The 23340-nt window shown below is 40.5% G+C and overlaps 1 protein-coding gene across 2 annotated transcripts; it reads right to left on the bottom strand.

Moving 5' to 3' along the window:
* Nucleotides 1–633: 633 nt before the first annotated feature.
* On the bottom strand, nucleotides 634–22837 carry KCTD18 (potassium channel tetramerization domain containing 18). Of its 2 annotated transcripts, XM_045847656.1 has the most exons (8): nucleotides 22712–22799; nucleotides 21076–21264; nucleotides 20148–20381; nucleotides 18603–18814; nucleotides 16165–16358; nucleotides 15001–15095; nucleotides 6361–6463; nucleotides 634–2973 (listed from the first exon to the last, which is right to left on the bottom strand). In XM_045847656.1, exons 2-8 carry the CDS (start codon nucleotides 21149–21151, stop codon nucleotides 2463–2465), a joined length of 1425 nt encoding a protein of 474 aa, XP_045703612.1. In that variant the 5' UTR covers nucleotides 21152–21264; nucleotides 22712–22799; the 3' UTR covers nucleotides 634–2462. The 2 variants fall into 2 exon arrangements, with proteins under 2 accessions (XP_045703612.1, XP_045703613.1); XM_045847657.1 differs by lacking the exon at nucleotides 21076–21264 and having other exon boundaries at nucleotides 22712–22837.
* Nucleotides 22838–23340: the final 503 nt, after the last annotated feature.

Genomic DNA, 23340 nt, shown 5'->3' on the forward strand with positions numbered 1-23340 from the left:
GAGTATGGGGCTGAAACGTGTGTGGGGGCTGGAGTGGATGGGTGGAGACTGTTACTGTACAGCCTTAACATTGCTGACCCTCCTCTACTGGATCTTTAAGGGCTTGGGAAAGACTAGCTTCATTGTGTTGTTGTCTGACACTAAAAAGCATAATGAACACAATGAAATAAAATATGTGAAAATACTTTATAAACTATAACACAAGGCAATATCGAAACAGAAATATTTTAAAATATCAACAAAACAAACCCTTCAGTAGGTCCCATTGCTAGCCTTAGGCTCTCTACGACATAACCAGTTCCAAACCAGTTTTTCAACAGAGAGATTACCTGGAAGAGCAGAATCCATTATCCTTTTTTGTATGAACATTAGCTAGTATCCTACTTATCATTACAAATTTCTACTGTATCCCTTGATTCAACTACCACATAAACTTACTCCTCCAAAGTAATAATAGTGAATCACTATTTATAAAGCATGCTTTCCTTTTTTTAATGTTTATTTTTCCCAGGAAGAACAATGGGTTATGATGAGTTACTCTTTCATGTTTACAGTGTCTGGTACTAAGAAAAATGTGTCTTCATGTGAAATTGACCTGAACCCCAGGGAACCACCTCAAAGAAGGTAAGGTTCAAGGTCCTCCAACATTCTGAGTATGACTCTGACCCCTGATACCCACATGGGACCATTTGTTGCTTCCCACCTCAGCTGCACCTCAGCCCAGTAACTACTCCCAAAGCTTCTTCCCAAAAAGGCTGAACGTGCCAACTAGGCTATGCCCTAAACTGCTTGATGCAAAGAAATGAAGACTGTCGACGGAATCACCCATGATTAATCTTCAACGTGTTTCCTTTCCAGATAAATGTTTATTATGTATAAAATAAACATGTTTATTAGTAGTATATTTTCTTATATAAATCAGCGGTTCAAAATGTCCAAGATCAAGCAATATTAATAATGTCCTCACTGGAAGTTCTCAAAATTCACTGCAGTCTGTGATATTCAGAATGTCTGGATTCTCTATACTAGTATTTTTTCAAAAGTAACTGAGTATTTTATATATTCTACAAAGAATGTCATTCATGACTCTTCAGTTAAATGTTTTTTGGTTTGTTTGTTTGTTTTTAGCCAAATAAACCACCTACTTTAAAAGGCTGCTGGTATTTGGATAGCTACCCAAAACTGGTTTAATTATTTCACATATTACCTACCCAGGCTTAACTGCTTAATTATTAAATTGCTTAATTTTGGAAACAGACATAGATAACCTACATAAACTGACCAGCTTTCAAACTACTAAAGGGCTCCAAGGCTTAAGAACAAGTACAGTAATAGAAAATGGCACTTTTTATGGAAAAGTTTTACTTTATTTTGTAAAATAATGTTTTGAATTAGTTACTTTACTCTTTCAAAACAATGCAAGTACAATGATATGCACTAAGTAAAAAGTACCCTGCTTCATGAACTTATTTTTAACACGCTGAAGGCAGCAATATATGATCCGACTGTAAAATATAACATGTATGCGTAAACACACACAACTTAACAGTCGTGAAAAAGAGAGGATTAATCAAAATATTCTGTTTTAAAATATTAAATTCAAGTGATGTGGATATTTTATGCATAAAAATCATATCATATAATCAGAGAATTTTCAATGGTCATTGCTGAAAAACAAAACTTAACTTTAGTTAAATATTAAACTTGTAACTTCTCTTTTCCAAAGTACATTTAAAACTACACTTACAAATTAAAGTAAGATATTTTAACAATTTATTCCAAAGAGATGTTATACAGTCCTTATCCCGAGAAATCTTCTGATGTATAAATAAATCTGCTAATGGAAAAAAGAAAAGCCAATCTAGAAAAGAAAATAATTTAATTAAGTGAAAGTCAAAGTGTGATCTCACATTATCATTCTTCTCCTTCCTCTCACTTCTTTTCACGTTGCCTTTTAAGACTGGGAGGGACCTGCAGTGAGTTCACCGTGATCTCCGTTTTCTCTCCCACCTCTTGGTTGTGATGTAGCTCAGGGAAGCATTAACATCACGGTCTCTATTCCAGCAAACAGGAAGATCTCAGCCCACAGTCACTCCCACCCCTGGGCAGCAGCGAGTAAGATGACGAAAGTGCCCGAAGTCGATACTCATTCCAGCAACAAGGTAAGCCTCTCAGTGATGTTTGCTGCACGGTTTTGTTGCCTTACTACCGATTAACCATTCAAAACAATAAAAACCTGAAATTCAAACTGTCTATAGACAAATAATCATTTAAAAGTTGGGAAAATGAGAAGTAACTATAGCCCCAACCACCTGTAGTCTCCCCTCGTCCATTCTTAGAGCACACGATTTATTTTTCCCACAATTATCCTAAATACAAATACTAAGTTTTCACCTCCACTACATCAACAGTGTCACTTAGGCGTGTCACTTGGGTTGGAAGCTCTGGAGGCAAACAGGACATCAATCCGTGTTGCCCTGCAAGTTTTCAGTCCGCACATTCAAGGCCGGCGCCTCGGTGGCGAGCAGCGCTGGGTCCCCTGGGGACTTCGCGGCTGAGCAGGCGGGCGAGGAAGGCCCCGGGGCACACAGGGGAGTCCGCCTCAGCTTTATCACTCGGTGTGGGGTGGCCTTCTTGTCGGGGGGCAGAACCTTAGCTGGAGGTGGGTGTGCGGCTCCATTTTCAGCACTCCAGGTCCCGTGGGAAGCCGGGGAATGCCCGGGTACCTCAGTGCCGGCAGGGGACGGGGCTTTAGACAGTGCGGAGCGCTGAGCTGCGCCCCTGCCTGAAGACTGGTGTGCCTGTGCCGTGGCCGGGGGCCAGGCCTGAAGGGCACTGCTGGGAGGCACCCTGACTGCAGCCGAGTTCTTGACCTTAATTTGGGTGCTGGTGGAAGGGCCCAAAAACCTGACAGGCTTAGGAGCCATCTTACAGTTCACACCTTCTTCCTCCTCGGCAAGGGGGGCCAGTCTCCTGCGAACACAGAAGCATGGCACAGTGAGCAGTCACGTGTTCAGTAGCTAATGAAACCATCTCCAAAGCTCACCTTTAAGGTGAGCGGCAAGGTTTTTGTCAAGAATTAGAATCAAGAGGTTTATATGCACCAACAGACCTCAATTCTCCTCTCCCACCAAGGTCAGTAAGTAAATTAAGTAAAGTAGCAAGTTTATAAAAGATTGCTTCAACTTGAGTAGAAGCTCTTTTAAAATCACGTATAATACCAACACGTTAAAATTGGGGAATGAGATGTTACATGAGAATTATACCACATGTTCCCCAAAATCCTAATGTGATCCAGAGGATAACCAGAAATATCCCGAGTCGTTTTTCCCAGAACAGTGGTTTCAAGAGATTTACTGAAGGGAAAAAAAGGGTTTCACAGTCAAGCTTGAGAAATGCTGCTGCATATTTTATTCTGCTCTTGGAGTGCTCAAATCTGAATGAATGCATCAGAGACTCTGGGGAGGCCTACAGGAAGGGCACCTATTGAACCTGGTTGGATCCCTATTTCCCAATCATTCTGTAAGCAGCCTTTGGCACCCAATAAAATTAGCATTCTAGGGGACACATTTGGGGAACTGCTACAACAGCCAGGCCCATGGCAGGGTCAGACACTTTTTGAATTAGAGAAGTAGTGGACGCATCTTCAAAGATTCCAAGTGAGTTTGCTTTTCATTATAAAAAGCCTAAAGGGGGAACACTGCTTTACATAACCTTAAAACTCTCACAAACCACCACTGTCTCAGAAATCTGCTGTTCCTCCCACTGCTGCCACCAGTTCCACCTCAGGAAGGCCACCCCCTGAACACAGAGTGTAACAGCAACCCTCCGTGTCCTCTCCCTCCCCCCCAGCATCGCCACGTTTCCAAAGGCAAAGAGAGCCCAGTGAGCTCCAATTCTGCGAAATGGGACCACAGCCTGGGCGTTCAAGATTGCCCTGGGTAGGAAAGAACACAAATACAGTGATCCCTCCTTATCCTTGATCCTTGCTCTTACTTTCCATGGTTTCAGCTACCCACAGTCAACCATGGTCCAAAAGTACTAAAGGGAAAATTCCAGAAATAAATACTTTGTATTAAATTGTATGCCATTCTGAGTAGTGTGGTGAAATCTCGCATCGCCCCACTCCCTGCGCCCAGCATTTCCACACTATGCATGCTCAGCGTCTTGATTATCCGATCGACTGTTATGTGCAAATAGCCCTATTTTACTTAAAATGGCCCCAAAACACAAGAGTAGTGATGCTGGCAATTCAGATATGCCAAAGAGCTGTAAAGTTATTCCTTGAAGTGAGAAAGTAAAAGTTCTTGACTTAATAAGGAAAGAAAACAATATCATATGCTGAGGTTGCTAAGATGTACAGTAAGAACAAATCTTCTACCCATGAAATTGTGAAGAAAAAAAAAGAAATTTGTGCTTAGTTTTGCTGTCACACCACAAACTACAAACGTTAGGGTCACAGTGCATGTCAAATGCTTGGTGGTTAGGATGGGTGGAGGACATGAACAGAAAACATGTTCCGACTGAGGGCAGCACGTTCTGGCAAAAAGCACTGAGCCTGTAGAAAGACTTCAGTAGGGATGCCCTGCAACGAGTCACAACAGGCCATTCACTGCAAGTAAGGGAGGGCCACCCTGATCAGGAACAGGTGTGCACTGAAAATATAAAAATTGCTGGAGAAGCTGTGTCTTCTGAGGAAGAAGCTGCTGCCACATTTCCAGCAGAGTTAAACAAGTTTTAAGGAGAAAGGAGACTATCCAAAACAAGTCTTCAAAGGCAATGAAACAATGTGAGAATACCCAGGGTTCCGTGCTATCTGCGGTTTCAGGCATCTACTAGGTGACTTGAAAGTCATCCCCCATGAATACGGGGGCCACTACACAATGTATTCAACCCTAAAACTCTGTTGAACAGAACTCAGTTTTATCTGGTGAATCAGATGGCTCTTTGGGACCTCACGAGTGCTTTTAAGTCATCATTATCATTATCCTGTTGATGAATCAAAAATGATGCTTAATAAAATCCCAGAGGAGAGACAATGAACACAGAGAAGTCTCCGAACACCATTGCTGCTACTTTGCTTTCTGTCCACATCTTCTGCATCTTCCACTAGACTCTAGACCAAGGTTCTTCCAACTTGGCACCACTGCTGTTTTGGGCCATACAATTCTTTGCTGCGGGGGCTGCCCTGTGCATTCCAGGACAGTTCACGGTATCCCGGGCTTCTCCCTACTTGGTGCCAGTAGCAGTCCCCACTCCACAGTGCAACAACCAAAAAACGGCTCCGAACCATACCAAATACTCCCTGAGAGACAAAATCACCCCCAGCTGAGATCCACTGCTCCAGACCCAAACAATATGTGCTAAATATAGGTTCAATGAGCAAAAGAAATGATAATAAAATGAGGTCCTTTAAGAAAAAATATCTGTTTTCACAAGAGTTGAATAACTACTAAAAACTGATTAAACTCAGCATTTCTGAGAAAGATCCAGAGGACACAAGTAAGAGAGCATTCTGAAAGTCAAGGGGGTATGGAATCAAGTTCGGAAGCAGATGGTCGAGAAATCAGAACTTCCGAAAGCCATGAATAATTCCCAGACTATAAAAAAGAAAGATGATTTTAAATGTATTTAAAGCACAGTAAAAGACACACATGGGAAGTGAAATTAATGCTAATAATTTTATAGAATACAAGAAAATACCATTAAATTAAAATGCTATTTGTGGCAGCAAAAGGAGAAAGAAATTCAGAATAAGTCACAAGAAATTTCAAATGTTAAGTCTAATAAATACATTTTTGACTATTGCCAATAAAGCCTGGATTTCACTTTTGTGGGGAAAACTATCTACCACAGCATTCCCACTGTGTTCATTAGTGTTATTGAAATCACATTCTCTCTAAAATAGTGTACTACAACCCAGTTTTAGATAATTATTTGCACTTTTTATATAGTTTTAGTAACTTTGAATTTATCGAGATTTATATGTTGGTGATAAGACAGAATATTAACCTATGTGATTAATAAGCTTAGTAAGGTCAAAAACTATTATTCATTTCCCCAACAAAGGCAGTAAAAATATAGGTCACAGATTGAAAAAACAAAAATCAAAAAACATCAACAGGCCCTGGCTGGCCTGATTCAGTGGACTGAGCACCAGCCTGCAAACCAAAGGGTCGCCAGTTCAATTCCCAGTCACAGCACAAGCCTGGGTTGCAGGCCAGGTCCCCAGTGTGTGACACATAAGAGGCAACCACACACTGATATTTCTCTTCCCCTCTTTCTCCCTCCCTTCCCCCTCTCTAAAAATAAATAAATAAAACATCGTTGTCGATGTTTTATTTATAGAGCACAGGTAACCTCTTTCGAATTGGGGCCATGTGATTTAGGCTCCCAAGTAAAGGCCGCTCTTCCAGAGTCCAACATTCTATCAGCTCATGAGGCACCCGCCAGTAGCTAACACCTGGAAGATAAAAAGACATAATTAAGAAATTAAGAGAGCCTTTGTCCACTGCAAAATGTTCAGAAACATTGTTTCGTATAATATAAGCCAGAGAGTTTGAGGTTCCTGCCTCCCATTTGAGGCAGGGGCATATACACAGAAAGCGGTCCCACAAAAACCCTGGGCAGTAGAGGCACAGCTCATGACCTAGGTCTAGGAAGAGCTGGCTGCCAGCCCCGGCTCCGCCACTGACAAGCAGCGGGTCTCACCTGGGCCCTGGGCAGCTGGGTGTGATGTTAACAGGGGGAGGCTGCGGAGCTTAGACTGCCCAGGGTGAATCCCACTTCTGTCACTTGGTAATCACATGACCTCAGGAAAGTTATTTCACTTTTCTGTGCCTATATTTTCTCATCTGCAAAATGTTGACAATTATAATACACACCTCACAGGATTGTCATGATGACTAAATGAGTAAATAAATGTAAACCACTTAGGACAGGGCCTGGCACACACTCTGCATTCAAGAGGTGTCAGTTACCTTGACAATAAGTCAGTGTTGGTAGCAGGATAAAGACTGGATGGGGGCGGCGTGGGGGGGGGTTGGTATCTAACACTTGCCCTGTCTGCCTTGTTGGGTTGGTGTGGCCATCAACTCGGGTAAACTTCGTGAATCACTCTGTATGAATATAATCACACCCTATGAGTATGAGATATCGCTACCCTAGAAGCACCTTTTCCAACAAGAATAATCTGAGTTAATGTGTTCAGCCAAAATTCCAGTCAAGTTCATTTCAATTTTTAAACCTGATGCTTCTGATTGAAAGCTGAAAATATATTCTTATGAACTTTAAAAACATTATGCTAAGTGAAAGAAGGCAGACACAAATGTCACATATTACAGAATAGGCAAACCCACTGAGACAGAGAGCAGACTAGAGGTTGCCAGGGGCTGAGGGCAGAGGCAAATGAGAAGTAGTAACTCCTTAATGGGTAAGAGGTTCCCTTTTGAGGCGAAGAAAATGTTTTAGAACTAGATAGAGGTGGTGGTTACACACCATTGTCAATACGGTATATGCCACTGAAATGTATACTTTAATTAATTCTGGTATGTGAATTTCACCTCAATTTAAAAAAAAACATAAAGATTTATATATAGATTCATAAAGAAAAGCTTAAAATGTTGAATAAAATTTGTTCACCATTAGAAAAAATGACCGTTATATGCTCAAGTCCCAAGAAGGGCCTTGGTGTCTTCTTTTTCATCATGAAAGGTCTGGTAATAATAAACAACTTAGCAAGTTGAGCATATAAATTATTATATATTATAGATATGTCCGATACACGAAGAACTCTCTGACCTTGCATTCCAATGCCTCGTTTTAAGATAATAACTTTCCGAAACTGCTTTATAATGCTCCCAAACCTACTTAACCTACAAAAACACTCCTAAATCTCATCCATTAAGATTTTTTTAAGTCGGGTTTATTGTGAGATAATTAACAGAAAATTAAAATTCACCCTTTTTAAAGTACACAATACAGTCATGTAATCATAGCACAGTCAAAATAGAACATTTCCATCACCCCCAAAGGTCCCTCCCCTCCATTCCCTGGTTTTGTCATTTCCAGAGTGTCATATAAATGGAATCACAGTTTTTGGTGCCTGGCTTCATCAGCCTGATGCTTTGAAGATTCATCCATGTTGCTATATGTATCAATGATCATTTCTTTTTATGCTAAGTAGCATTCCACTGTGTGGATATTACCACTGTTTGTTTTTGAAACTTTCACTTTTTTCCTACCAGTATAGTAATTCACATTCACTGTATAAAACTTTGAAAATATTGAAATATATATATAAGAAAATCAAACTCACTTCTAATTTTAAAATTAGGAATCATGATTTATGTTATTTTGATACATTTCATTCTAATCTTTTTTCTATTCATATGATATGCACATATTAAACGTGACATAAAATTTCCTTTCTTGCTTTTGACCAGTTCTTTTTTTCTCAAGAGCATTCATCTATATCAGCAATTTTCAAACTTTTTCATCTCATGGCACACGTGCCATATCTGAGACTCCAACAACCTGGCTAACACTGTTTACTGCCCCCTGAAGATCCCCTGAGACTGTCCCACTCAATTTATGGGCCCACCCAAGCTGTTAACAGTGGCTTTTCCATATGAATGGCTGGTCTTAGTTCATACTTCACTACTTCCTAAATCCTCTCAAACAAGAAACAGCTGGCCTCAGTGAGCCCCCAGCCCCTGTACCTCTTGCTAAGGTGCCCTAGGTCCACCACCAACAGCAGCCAGCTTTGGATCACAGTTCAGCTTTAACTGGTAATCTCTAAGCCCACCCAGCACAAGGAGCAGCCATCTACAGACTGCTTTATAGTTCATACAAGGTGGCCACAGGCAGAGCACAGCTGGAGGCAGACCTTGGCCTGCACCACTTCAGAAACCCCGGAGCCTGTGCACCCAATGGAGAGCTACAGACCAGATCAGAGCAACACCACCCTGCCCCTGCACAGCTGATCCTCCACAGAGGGCAGAGGTTGGTGGTAAGTGGTCACAGCCAATCCTTGCAACTAACTAGCCTGGGTAAATCCCTCCCATTGGCCTGCCAACAGAAATCAAGACTCAACTACAAGAGGAGAGTGTGCACAGCCCACACTAAAGGTACACCTAAAGTGCCCAATTTGGGTGACAGGAAAGATTGTGACACTAGACCCTACAGGACACTTACTACATTAGGCCATGCTACAAAGACAAGGAATCATAGCGGCTCTACCTAATACACAGAAACAAACACAGAGAGGCTGCCAAAATGAGAAGATGAAGAAACATGGTCCAAATTAAAGAACAGATAAAAACTCCAGAAAAATAACTAAACAAAATGGAGATAAGCAATCTATCAGATGCAGAATTTAAAATACTAGTTATAAGAATGCTCAAAGAACTTAGGAGGACCTCAGCAGCATAAAAAAGATACAGTCAGAAACAGAGGATGCACTAGTTGAAATAAAGAGCAATTTACAGAGAAACAACAGTAGAGTGGGCAAAGCTGAGAATCAAATCAATGACTTGGGACATAAGGAAGCAAAAACAACCAATAAGAACAACGAGAAGAAAAAAGAATCCAAAAAATGAGAACTGTGTAAGCAGCTTCTGGAACAACTTCAAGCGTTTCAACATTCACATCATAGGGTGCCAGAAGGAGAAGAGAAAGAGCAAGAAATTGAAAATCTATTTGAAAAAATATTGAAAGAAGTCCAGGAAGCAGAGTCCCAAATAAGATGGATGCAAAGAAGTCCACTCCAAGACATATAATTAAAATGCCAAAGGTTAAAGATAAAGAAAGAATGTTAAGAGCAGCAGGAGAAAAGAAGTTATTTGCCTATAGGGGAGTTCCCATAAGACTGTCAGCCGATTTCTCAAAAGAAACTTTTCAGGCTAGAAGTAAGTAGCAACAAGTATTCAAAGTCATGAAAAGCAGGGACTTACAGCCAAGACTGGTCTACCTAGTAAAGGTATCATTTAAAATCAAAGGGCAGATAAAGAACTTCCCAAACAAGAAAAAAAATTAAAGGAGTTCATCATCACCAAACCATTATTATATGAAATGTTAAAGGGACTTATTTAAGAAAAAGAAGCTCAAAACTATGAACAGTAAAATGGCAATAAATACATATCTAGCTACCAAAAATTGAATCTCAAAAACAAACTGAAAAAAAAACAAGAAGAACAGAGACAGAATCATGGATACGGAGAGCATTTTGATGGTTGCCAGATTTATGGGGTGGAGACGGGGAATGAGTGAAGAGGTGAGGGGATTAAGAAGTACAAATAGGTAGTTACAGAATAGCCATGGGGATGTAAAGTACAGTATAGGAAATGGAATAGCCGAAGAAATTATACGCATGGCCTATGGGCAGGAACAAAGATGTGGGGATTGCCTAAGGGAATGAGTGGTGCTGGGTGGAGGAGGACAAAGGGAGAAAAATTGGGACAAATGTAATAACATAATCAATAAAATACAATTTAAAAAGAAATTTAGATTGTTTTTATTTCTTTACCTATTATGAGTAATGCTTAATTGAATATCTCTGTTCATAATCTTTTTCTGCATATGATTATGCCTTTAGAAGAATAACTAGGTCAAAGAATATGAACAAGTTTGATGAAATTGATATGTACTGATTATTTTCATAATGTTAATTTTTACTCCTGCCAAGAATGTATGAGATCTTTACTAATCTGGAATACAAAAATAGTTGTCATTTAATGTGTATTTCATTGATAAATAATGAGTTTGAACCTCCTGCCACATGCTTACTTCCCTTTCCGGGAATTTTATGGTCATGAACCTTGCATATTTATTTGTATTAGATATGGAGTTGATTTTCTAATCAATTAAAATAAACCCTCTCTGTGTTAATGATACTCTTATTCCAGTTAATGCAACATTATTTATCCTAGTTTTTATTGGTCTTTTAATTTCATTTTTCATTTAAGTCAATGCTTTAAATATATAGTCAAATTTACTAATCTAGCTTGATTATTTATTTTAAGCTTATCATTTCTTTCCCTACTAAGAAATCAATTATTTGCTTAAATTTCCTTTTAGTTTATTATAGTTTCATTTTTCATTCCTAAATATACCTGGGATTATTCTGGTAAATGATATGAGGTTAAAGTTGTTTTTTCCTCAATCATACTTCTCAGTTAGTTATTAAATAATATCTTTTTTCATTGATATTTAGTCAATCAACTATGTGACTTTCTTATTACATAGATTTTTATTCTTATAACTTTATTGGGGTTTAGTATCGAACTCTGCATCTATTTTTATACCAGAAACACATGGTTTTTATTATTATTATCCATAGCATGTTTTACTATCAGAGTTATACTCATCCCTCCAATGACCTCTACTTCCTAAAATGTTCTTGGCTATTTAACCTGTTTATTCTTTCAAAGGAATTTTAGAATCATTTCAAGATTCCCAAAGAGTTCTATTGATATTTTGGTAGGAATCATGTTAAACTTATGATGTAATCTAAGAAGAAATGAAATCTTTATAATATTCAGATTCCCCATTCAGGACCATCATATGTCTCACCACATTCTTCATGTCTTCTTTTTTAAATAAATGGATTGATGGATAAACACATCTTAGCAATTTTATTCATAAAACACTCAAGCATTTCTTAGGGCACTCCTAGTTACTTTTTGTTTTATTTATTGCTATAGTAAATGAGATTTCCCCCTATAATTTCTAATTAATTTATCAAAAGTAAGTTGCTCTATGTTTACATATGTTGTACCCAGCTATTTAAGTCTACTCAACTCACCATTTAAATACATTTATTTGATTCTTTTGAGTTTTCTCAAAAGACATATTGTCCACAAATAACAGTAACTAGCTTCTTCCTTCCCATAGAGGTCATTCTCTTACTTCTGTTTCCTCTCTTATGGCCTTCCACAGGCCTTCCAGAGCTTTATCAAATAACAGTGATGCTCCACTACTCGCTTTCTGAAAAGTTAAAAGCAGCTGCTCGCTTTGTAAATGTCAGGGATCCCAGCTCTCTGCTCCAGCTTCCTAAGTCCGAAGAGAAGGAAGCCCGGCCAGGCCCTGCCGAAGCCTCCCGGGCAGCCCGCCAGCCCGCCAGTCCAGAGGCACAAAAGACGACTAGAACACCATGGGGTCTGTTCCTCAACTTAAACCCAAGGGTCTCAAAGTCAATTAAATCTAGAATAATAAGTTTGAAGAGAATAGTACTTCTTTCACTGTACTTCATCCTGTCTGCTTGGGGGGTATGAAAAGAAAGGACAAAGGAACAAGAGTGAGGGTGCAAACACGAGGAAAGAAAGAAGGGTTGGTAATGGGGGAACAGCTGATGTAGTTTTTAAAAGCCTCTTTTATTCCTTTTATTCCATTTTACATGAGTGGCGATCATGGTTTCTATCAGCTTTTAAAATCATTTAAGGCCTGAGATGTGTGCTATTTATCTTTGGACCCATTTTTCAGATTTAGTATAGCGCTTGCACTTAACACTCAGTAAGTGCTTACTAATTAAGGGGAAAAACCAACTTGGGCACAGGACAGCTAATCTTCCACGATCCTTAAACAACTAGCATAGCCTCTCTGATACTCAGTTTCTTCATCAATAAAATGGTAAATAGCATAAAAGGTTGTTTTAGGATTGAGATACTGAATGTTAAATACATATCACACTGGATATTAAACAGCACTGTTATTATCAATTCTCATATAAGCAGTTTGGTAAAAATGCCAAATGTCCACGTGTGCCTTTAAAGGTTATTGTCATTGTTTTATAAGAGCTCTTTAGACGTCTTACCCAGAATTATTTTCATTCCCCCCTCTCTCTTTTTTTAAAATATATTTTATTGATTATGCTATTACAGTTGTCCCATTTCCCCCTTCACTCCCCTCCACCCTGTACACCCTCTCCCACCCACATCCCCCCCTTTAATTCATACCCATGTGTCATACTTATAAGTTCTTTAGCTTCTACATTTCCCATACTATTCTTACCCTCCCCCTATCTATTTTCAACCTATAATCTATGCTACTTATTCTCTGTACCTTCCCCCCCCCCTCCTCCTCCCACTCCCCTGTTGCTAACCCTCCATGTGATCTCCATTTCTGTGGTTCTGTTCCTGTTCTGGTTGTTTGCTTAGTTTCTTTTGGTTTTGCTTAAGATGTGGTTGTTAATAATTGTGAGTTTGCTGTCCTTTTACAATACATGGTTTTTTTAATCTTCTTTTCTTAGATAAGTCCCTTTAACATTTCATAAAATAAGGGCTTGGTGATGATGAACTCCTTTAACTTGACCTTATCTGAGAAGCACTTTATCTGCCCTTCCATTCTAAATGAAAGCTTTGCTGGATAGAGCAATCTTGGATGTAGGTCCTTGTCTTTCATGACTTAGAATACTTCTTTCCAGCCCCTTCTTGTCTGCAAGGTCTCTTTAGAGAAATCAGCTGACAGTCTGATGGGAACTCCTTTGTAGGTTACTGTCCCCTTATCTCTTGCTGCTTCTAGGGTTCTCTCCTTCATTTTTACCTTGGCTAATGTAATGATGATGTGCCTTGGTGTGTTTCTTCTTGGGTCCAACTTCTTTGGGACTCTCTGAGCTTCCTGGACTTCCTGGAAGTCTATTTCCTTTGCCAGAATGGGGAAGTTCTCCTTTATTATTTATTCAAATACGTTTTCAATCTGTTGCTCTTTCTCTTCCCCTTCTGGTACCCCTATAATTCAGATGTTGGAATGTTTAAAGATGTCCTGGAGTTTCCTAAGCTTCTCCTCGGTTTTTTTTTTGAATTCTTATTTCTCCATTCTTTCCTATTTGGTTGTTTCTTTCTTCCTTCTGGTCCACTCTATTGTTTTGAGTTCCAGTTTCCTTCCCATCACTATTGGTTCCCTCTGCATTTTCCTTCATTTCTTTTATGGTAACCTGCATTTGTTCATCTAATTTGCGCCCAAAATCAACCAATTCTGTGAGCTTCCTGATCACCAGTGTTTTGAACTGTGCATCTGATAGATTGGCTATCTCTCGGCCGCTTAAGAGAATGAGTCCTGGGGCATTGATTTGTTCTTCTGTTTGAGCCATCTCTCTTTCTTTCTTTTTTTTGGTCTGGTCATTCCTGTTACGGTGAGGGACAGAGCCTTAAGTGTTCACCAGGGCTGGGCACCCCAGTCGCTAGATTGTGACGTTGTATGTGGGGGCGGGGGCGGAGGCAGGAGGGTACAATGGTGGTAGCTCTGTTCTCCGTGAGACCTCAGTCCCTTCTCTGGGATCCTGGGTTGCACGCTCTGCCCTGCTCCACAATCGCTGCCTCACTGAGTCTGCCAGCTGTCGCTTGTGTACTCAGGGTCCACCTACTGCGATCTTGCATGCCCTAGATGCCTTACACTCACCCGGATGCCTTATGTGCCCCCAGTTGCCTTATGCGCTCAACTCTCTCTGCTCTCCGTGCTGCAACCCACACCTGGCTGCTCATCTCCACCCCTCCTACCGGTCTGGATGAACGGGTCTACTTCAACTTCTTGGCTGTCCGACTTACATTCAGATAAATTCTGTCAGTTCTGGGTGTTATTCTGCCTCTAAATTGTTGTTCCAATCTTGGTTATGGGTGGAGGTACGGTGTGTCCACCTATGCCTCCATCTTGGCCGGAAGTCCTTTTTTTTATTATACATTTTATGCTTAATTTAGAGGTACGCTTCCTAGGACAGTTCCAGGTACACAGTTGGTGCTGAGTAAACTCTTGTTTAATTGAACTAAATAAGCATAACTAAGAGAAGTGTGTTAGGTTACTGAATTATAAACTATTAATAATATCTAGCATCAGGTTTAAAGATTTATAAGTAAATTATCTCAATGTTACCATGACATGACAAATACCAGGACTCACCCACACACACACAAAATAGTTTCTAAAAAAAAGAAATGATCATTTAAGCTTACTTTGTCTTACTAAGCGTAAGTCTACCTTTTGCCATGAAATAAAAGAATTATACTGTACCTTTTCCTTCCCAGGCATCAAAAGCATCCATCATTTTCTTCAGTTCTGCTACTGAATAATAGCTCCAAATGTACTGAACATTATTTCCCGCCTCTCTAGAAATATTGCAAAAGGTAATGAAAATATACTACTGGGTATAAATGTATATGTGCATGTATGTGTATGTATACATATGGCTAATAGACAATAAGTGCTTGCTCATTAAGGAAAAGGTTTGTTCTGTGACCTTTGAGGACACATATATAATACTATATTATATGTGTATAATATACTATATGAATATACTAACCTACATTTGATCTCTTTCATGGTGGTAAAGTTTTAATTAATTTCACAATATAGACCATGCAGACAAATCAACAAATCAACAAATCTTTAAAATAACTTTCCTAAAAAATCACCTAACTCCAGATAAGTTAGAAAAGACTCAACTTTGACAAAAACTTTCCTAGCACTTTGCCAGGCAGTTACATATCCTACACAGAAACATCTCTGCCAGTAAAGAATTCAGAAAATGATGACATAATTAACCATCTAAAAAACAAACTCATGTGATCATCCATTAATCACTAATAAATGTCCCGATTCAATATCCCAGACAATTTAAAAAAAATTTTTTTTTGCTAAGTGAATTGACCAGTGTAACTAAGATTACAAGGAAAATATTAAGAGAATCACCCTTAAGAATTTAGCATGTTCTAGTCATAGAATTTTAAGGCTGGGAGGGACCAAGAAAGTGTTTCATCATCTCTCAGAACAGGACACCAAGGCACAGGCCAGTCCTAGGTCACCCTGAGGGCCTGCTGATTCCTCGGCCAGTGTGTCTGTCCGCAGACAATGGTCAAGACACTCAAGCACCTGGCTTCGTTTTTCTTTCTTTCTTTTTTATAAAGCTTCTCAAGGGATTCTGATGTCCACTCCCAGTTGAGAACCACAGTAGACCGCAGAGATGGCCCATAGTTTATACATACGTGAAAGGGTCTTAGCTATAACTCCTGATGAAGCAGGCCTATCCCACCAGCTCTGAAGGCTCACCCTGCCTGTTGAGAGGCGTTAATGGCCTCTTCCAGTCAACCACATATTCCATTCAGTAACACCTCACCGAAAAAGCCAAGGCTTAATTTTGTTCCTTCTTCATTTTTAAATATGGAAATATGGACATACCTTTTAAAAATGCTTTTACTGTGAATTCTTCCTCCCAGTTGCTTATCAATGGCATCTGTGCCATCAGTTTTTGTGGCATACACACCGATAATCCTACTCTCACAGCTGGCACCAGATGTGTTGAGATAGTGGAGAACCCAAACTGTTGGTTTGTTGCAAACTAAACCATACGAATCACAGAAGTCTGTTAAAGCCTGGAGCAAAAAACATACATATCAATTTGAATTTAATTCTGGAAAATAATTTTTAATAAAAAATTTGTTTTTACTTTCACATAAAGCTGCAATTTCAGTTGGTTACAAGGGAAATAAAAAGATTATTCCTAGTCTTTATGCCTTTAAAAACCAAACGTGCATATGTTGAATTTGGGATGGGGAGCAAATCACAAAAAAAAGCACCACCCGAAAACCCAACACCTGTTCACCTAGAGAATCCTTTTCCACATGGTAATTACATTTTATTTCAACATCACTTTTAATTTTAAAATCTTCACATAATAACTAAGAGTTAGACCTTTTTACTTTTCCCTTTATTTTCCCCTAAATTTCCCATTTGACTCAAGCTTCCTTTCACCTTCTACTGACTAGCCCCATGGTTGACACTTATTTTTAAATCCAAACCCAATCATGGATTAAGCAGATTCTAACTTGCTCTTTCACACTGCAAAACATGAGTACATAATTCAGTACACAATGTCTGAGCTCATCTGGCACTTACCCACCAAGTCATTCATTCACTTGAATGTTAAGTGAACTGCTATGAACTGAGCACTGTCTAAGGTCTTGGAGATTCAATGGTGAGCAAGAGACAGGGTCCTGGCCCTTGTAGAGTGCACAGCTAATGCAGAAGACAGACATTAAATAAATACTACTAGGTGAGCCCACGAGGTGCTAAGGGGCACAGAGCAGGAGGGCTTCGCCCAGTGGGGCGGCAAGGGCCTGCCCTGGGAGAAGTGGCATCATTATTGCTGTGAGTGCACCGAGCACAGGCACTTTTGTGCCCAAGTGCCTGGAAGAGTGCCTGAAGCAGTGCCTGACACAAAAGAGACACGTAATATTTACAGACTCAGTGAATGAAAATAGGACCCTGCTATGTCTTGCATTTTCATTTAGTATCACTATCTAACTCCTGTATGAGTTTTTAATTTTACTTGCACACTTTTCACAACTATAGTATAAACTGTTTGAGGACCAGAACTATATGTTGTATTTCTTTGTGTCCCACACAATCTCTAGAACAGTGCTCCGTATGCCAAAAGCATTTGAAATAAACATGTTGGCAGACAGAATGAAGGTATGCATGCTACATCCTTTTTGCATACAAACAAGGAATAAAAGACTACAGAGTCGAAGCACTGGCTGGCGTAGCTCAGTGAATTGAGCACGAGCTGCGAACCGAAGCATCACAGGTTCGATTCCCAGTCAGGACACATGCCTGGGTTGCAGGCCACAGCCCCCAGCAACCGCACATTGATGTCTCTCTCTCTCTTTCTCCCTCCCTTCCCTCTCTAAAAAAATTAAAAAATAAATAAAATCTTAAAAAATATATATTAAAAAAAAAAAAAGACTACAGAGTTGAGACTTCAAAAGATGAATGTTAACCTACCCCAACCTTCCAGTCAAGCTTTTTTTAGCCACATTCTGCAGATGTGGCAAATTTATAAATAACTTCAGTAGCAGAACCCACACAATCATGCAAATTCCTGAAGGGGATCTGGAACCAAATCAACTTCCTCTTTACATTCCACAACTACAGCATCAGATTGCTCTCCTAAAAACTGATATCCAGATCAAAGAATTCAAGGCAATTCTTTTCTTAGATGTCCAAAGATGCTAATTAATAGCAAACATACTTATCAATAAGGCAAAAACAGATAATTAAGTAGTAAGATCTTTAAAATGTGATTTAAAATAGAAGCATCTTTAAAAAGATTTACTGATCTCCAAGTGAATTAATCAAACATGTTTTAGCTTAGTGACAAACTCTAAATTCACCGAATCGGGTAAGAGGTTTTATACAATCTTTTATTTATTATGACCATTCTTTTAAAAAACCACTTCAGTAAAAAAAAAATACCACGATATCCTCACATACTACAGTATTGCTCTTAATTTCAAATAAAAAAAAACTTCAAGAGAAGAATAGTTCTATAAAATAGCCATGAAAAAGTGTTAAATCTTCAATGAAGAATATGAATTCCATAAACTTTTGAGTAGACATGTAATGCACCTGCTTAAAATAGAATTTTGGCCATAAAATAACCAGTAGTCATTAAGAATGTGTTTTCAAAAATTACAAAAAGGTACATAAAAGTGTCTCATATCTGGTTTACATGAAAACACAGGCTACACAAAATAATACACATTGCTTTGTGCATAATAAATATATATATGTACACATATATATATATATTTTAAAACTTAAGAAAATGTCAAGACCTTTTTAAGTTCTATATTTGACCTTAAAGAATATGTCTCCATTTCATTGGCCAAGTGGTCGGACAGGCTGTATGGATAAGGGATGCCAAAGTAATCCGCCTCTTCCTGCAGAGCAACTCGGGTTTGCTCATCTGTGGGAATGTGAACTTCTCCATGAAGATAATCCAAAAGGTATTTAAACAGATGTCCATCACGGTCAATAACACAAGCCCCTAGAAAATATTTAGTTCAAAAATAATTGCACAGATACATATGACCATTGACAAAATTTCAGCATGTCAAACTAAAATCAGACCGAGGTAGAAATGTTTCTCACAAGAAAGTTTACATCCAATGTTCAAATAGGTTGTCAGACTTGGTGATCTTCTGTGTTCTCACCTACCATATAGGAAAAGGTATTCAGAGCTCCATTTGGAATTTTGGATGCAATGACCACATTCCTACTATGGCCACTGCAAAAGCCATGGAGACCTCAAACTGCTGGTAGAAATGGGAGCTCACCCCTAACTCCAGTTCCACTGGGCCAGGAAAGGTCTGTGGAGTTCCTCTCTAATGAGGGCTTGCAGGGTGCTCGTTACTACGCCCAGTGTTTGTGTGGATTTGCAGCACTGACACATAAACCCAGGGTTCCCAGCTCCAGGCATGCCAAGTATTTGGATTTACTAGATTAGTCCTTTTGTACTGTGAGAATGTAAACTTTAAAAAACAAATGCTATGCTGGTACTACTTTACAATAAAAGGCTTTTTTCAGGCAATTTAACAGAACTTTTAAAATCATTTCTGTGTGAGGTTACTCAATAATTCCTTTCCTCCCTCGATTAGTTGGAAAATGTGATAGTAAGAAGGTAAAACTTGAGGACAGGAAAATAACTCAATCTCTGCTTACCATCTTTCAACAGCAACCTTTCCGTCCAGATGGACCTCAAGCCCTGGGCACCAGCCATCGGTGTTTCCCAAGCATTCTACTGCCATTCAGCAGGCAAAGCAATCTCTCAGGACCCAGGGTTTACTAACAGTCCCTCATGCTCATGAGCCTTCAGTCCCTCTCTTCTAACACAGAAGTGGGATGGGATCCATGAGCCCCAGAACCTCTAGGATGTGCAAAAAGCGTTATGTCCAGCTAGACTGGGTGATGGGTTTAACACTAACTACACTAACAGTGACTACCCAGTTAGTTATGAGGGCAACTACTTTTGCCAGAGATACATATTTTTTAACTTGAAAACCACAGAAGAAGCTAAAATATTTAATCAGTCACAATACCTTTATCCATGGAATAGCATGAATGTAACAACTTTCAAAATATCATTAATCCTTATAATTAGGTGATGGCTGGCCTCTACACACTCTCACTTTTTTGTCAACTTTCAGCAAAAGCATCAGAGTCTACAAACTGGTATTTAATAAATCTCCAAACAGTCCTAATGATCTCACTAATTAGTAAACTAATCTAATATTTGTAATTAGGAAAATCAAAGGGAATTTAAATTAGACTCTTATTTTAATAAATATTCATGATCATGCTTACAGACTGTAGATATTTACCTGATTCATCTGTTTTTAGAGGAAAACGACCACTGAACATGGATGCCAGCATGGAATCCTTAAATCGGCACAAGGACTCACGCCTGGCCGTGTAAATACAGCCACCCACATTCAGTCGAAGAATATCTAACATCTCTTCCTCTGCCTTGCGACCTTCCATTGCTCCCACTGACACCTGAATTTTTGCCTTGAAACTTTCAGAAACTGCAAAACAATGGTGGACCCCGTCCCCCTCTGTAAAAACAAAGGACAATCACCACGGACATTTTCAACAATAGATAATAACATAAATACATTTTAATGTTATTTCAAATAAATTCTTCAGCACTGACAAGGCTGAATTGAAGGATTTTATACAACATGAAAGAAGTTTGAGATATGCTGAGAATCTGCAAAACTTTAGCTCAGACTATTACCACCTAAATCATAGCTGTTGAGATGACTGTTTAAAGAACTGAACAATGTATTACATGTCGTATTTTGTCAATGGTGAGGTGTGCTTATGATCTTCAATATTCCCATATCTCTTTAAACAACAGCAAGTCTGAGGGAGCTGTCTAGACAGCAGAGGACATGCAGAACATGAGATGAGGCTGCTAGGCTCTGCCACTTACTAGCTCTGGGACCTCAGGCACATACTTTATCTTCCTCTGCTCCTGTCCTCATCTACAAAATGGAGGTAGGGATGGTGCCTTCCTCCAAGGACTATCAGAGGAATAATTGACAAAACATATAAAAAGCATATAGAACAGCCTCTGGCTTAATACATGATAATCATTACCTGTAATGACACAAATTTTACCATAAGCTGTATACTAGGGATTTGATATTGGCTCTGGAGATTTAAGGAAACAAAGGAACAGAAATTACTACAGTAACAATGGTAATTGTAGTTCCTAAGTTAGGTTACTAAGAAAGATATAATTACCAACTGAGATCAGAATTCCAGGTATGCCAGTAGTCAGACTGGTCCAAAAGAACAACAAACAACATCTGTAAGTCATCTGACTTCTTCACTCTAAAATGGCTGACGCTTTAGAGAAGTTTTAAGAATTTGATTTCTTAACTTATCCTGGGAATGGATGAACCACGGGTGATTGTGGCATTTCAATGTAACCTAAAAAAACACTGTGATGAAAAAAGTACTCCCAAGTTGAGATCTACCACATCTGCACATTCCATAGCAAGTGTAAAATGAGCTCAACTGCATCCATGGCAATTCGCTTTTACTGTGTGATCACTTAAGATCCTTTCATAGATGCTGCAATTTATTCAGTCTCCCATGAAAGGGGGAAGGAGACCATTAGTCTGCAGAAAGGATCCATGTGTATCGAACATGGCCAGTGGACAGAAACTATTACATGGTCCAACCTTCAAAAACCACTCATGGGTGTGACTTCTTGCACTACTTATAGGTCCTGGGAGCAGCCCCGCAATGATCTGGATGAGAAAATCACCTCTGAGGCATGAGATGGAACTGGTTCATGCTGCCCCAGTTAAGCTCCCTGGAATCCTATCTATTCTTCAGAGACCCAGGCAAACCTCACTACTTGCATAACCTTCCTAATCACCCCCAAGTTAGAATCTTTGCACAGTTCTCAAATATACTTGGTACCTCTGTCTACATTTTACCTCACTTGTTTAATCTCTAGTTTGGGGGAGTGTAAGCCCCTGGAAAGCAAGATCTGTGTCACTCTTAATAATTCCCATTTATTGAGTGCTTACTATGTGCCAGCCACCTGGCAGACATTACCTAATTCACACAAAAGCCCTATTGGATAGGACTTATTGTGCCTATTGACAGATGAGAACACTAAGGAAAGAAATAGAGTGATGTGTGCAGGATCCATACTAACACTGCCCTGGTAGTAAGTGATGGAGATAGCTCCAATCCAGGTCAGCAGGACCAACTCCAAGCTCTTACTGCTGCACCCCACACTGTCTCCTTCAGCACTGCCTCACCCCAAGGCTCCTGGCCCAGGCACTGCACACTGAACATCACTTGAGCACAGCAGCAACCTGAGTGCAAGGGTTTAAGAGACACCCCTACTTCAGTCAGTCTCTCCTATGGCAGAGGACCACCCCCATTTCAAATCCAGTCATGGTGCCCCATCCTTAAATGCACCCCACTTAGGCTCCCTACTGTGTCGGAAGTGCCTTGCTCCCTGGGGAAGTGTCCCCAAAGTGCGGTCTTGTGACCCCCTATATCAAAACCATCAGGAACGCCTGCTGAAATGCAGATTCCCGGGCTAAGGCTCAGAAAGTGGGAGGAGTCAACAGTCCACCCGTGGATCCACTTGGAGAAGCGCTGCTCAGGGAATTCGCACTTCTCCCACGAGGTGGGATGAAAAGGGCTCGGGACACCAGAGAACCGTGCTGGAGTCCCCCAGCGGCCCGGCGATCACGGAATCGGCCGCAAGCCAATCCCGCAGTCTGGGCCGCCGGTCTTATCGGCGCGGCCCAGGCTCTTGTCCGGGGTTCCCTGCCGCCTCCCGGGCCCGCAGCCCACCCGGAGCCCAGATCTCCGCAAGGGCGAGACCGGGTAGGCAGCCTCCCAGACTGACCTGCGGCCCGCCCGGCCCTCGGCGCGGCCGCCGGACACTGCGGGGGGGCCCCCACTCGGAAGAGAGCGCCTCCTCCGTGGCTCTGCAACTCTTGAAGAAGCGCGGCCCCGGCGGCGCCCCCGTGCGGGCCCGCCTGGGCCCGCAGTGGCATCCGGGACACGCCCCGCCCCGCCCCCTAACTGGTCCATCTTAGCCAGGGTCCCGCCCCCGGGACTGGTGCGCCCCGCCCGCCTTCTGCCTCCAGACTGCTCCGCCTTGGGACTGGTCGGGTCAGGTGTGTAGTCGCAGCCTGCCAAGGGAAAGGAATGGCCGGCTGAGAGACACGGAGTGGACGCCAAGGCCGTTAAGAGGCTGCTTTTAAATAGGAAGAAAAGAACACCAAAATTGCGGCTGTCCAACGGTCATTTCATGAGTGATAAGAGTTATGATCAGTTAGGTTTTTCCACCCCCCACCCCGGGTGAGGGCCCTTCCCGCCAAACTGGGCTGCTCAATGCTAAGATTTTTTAATGTATTGCATTTAGGTTCTAAGTCCATTTGGGTAGTATTTAGGATTTACAAAGCTATTGCACACAGAGCATTCTTGTTTAATCTGTGAGACAACCCTGTATTTTCATTCCCATTACAGCAA

This window comes from Phyllostomus hastatus, unplaced genomic scaffold, assembly GCF_019186645.2.
Source record: "Phyllostomus hastatus isolate PE091 unplaced genomic scaffold, TTU_PhHast_1.1 phas_contig_57, whole genome shotgun sequence".
Lineage (NCBI taxonomy): Eukaryota > Metazoa > Chordata > Mammalia > Chiroptera > Phyllostomidae > Phyllostomus > Phyllostomus hastatus.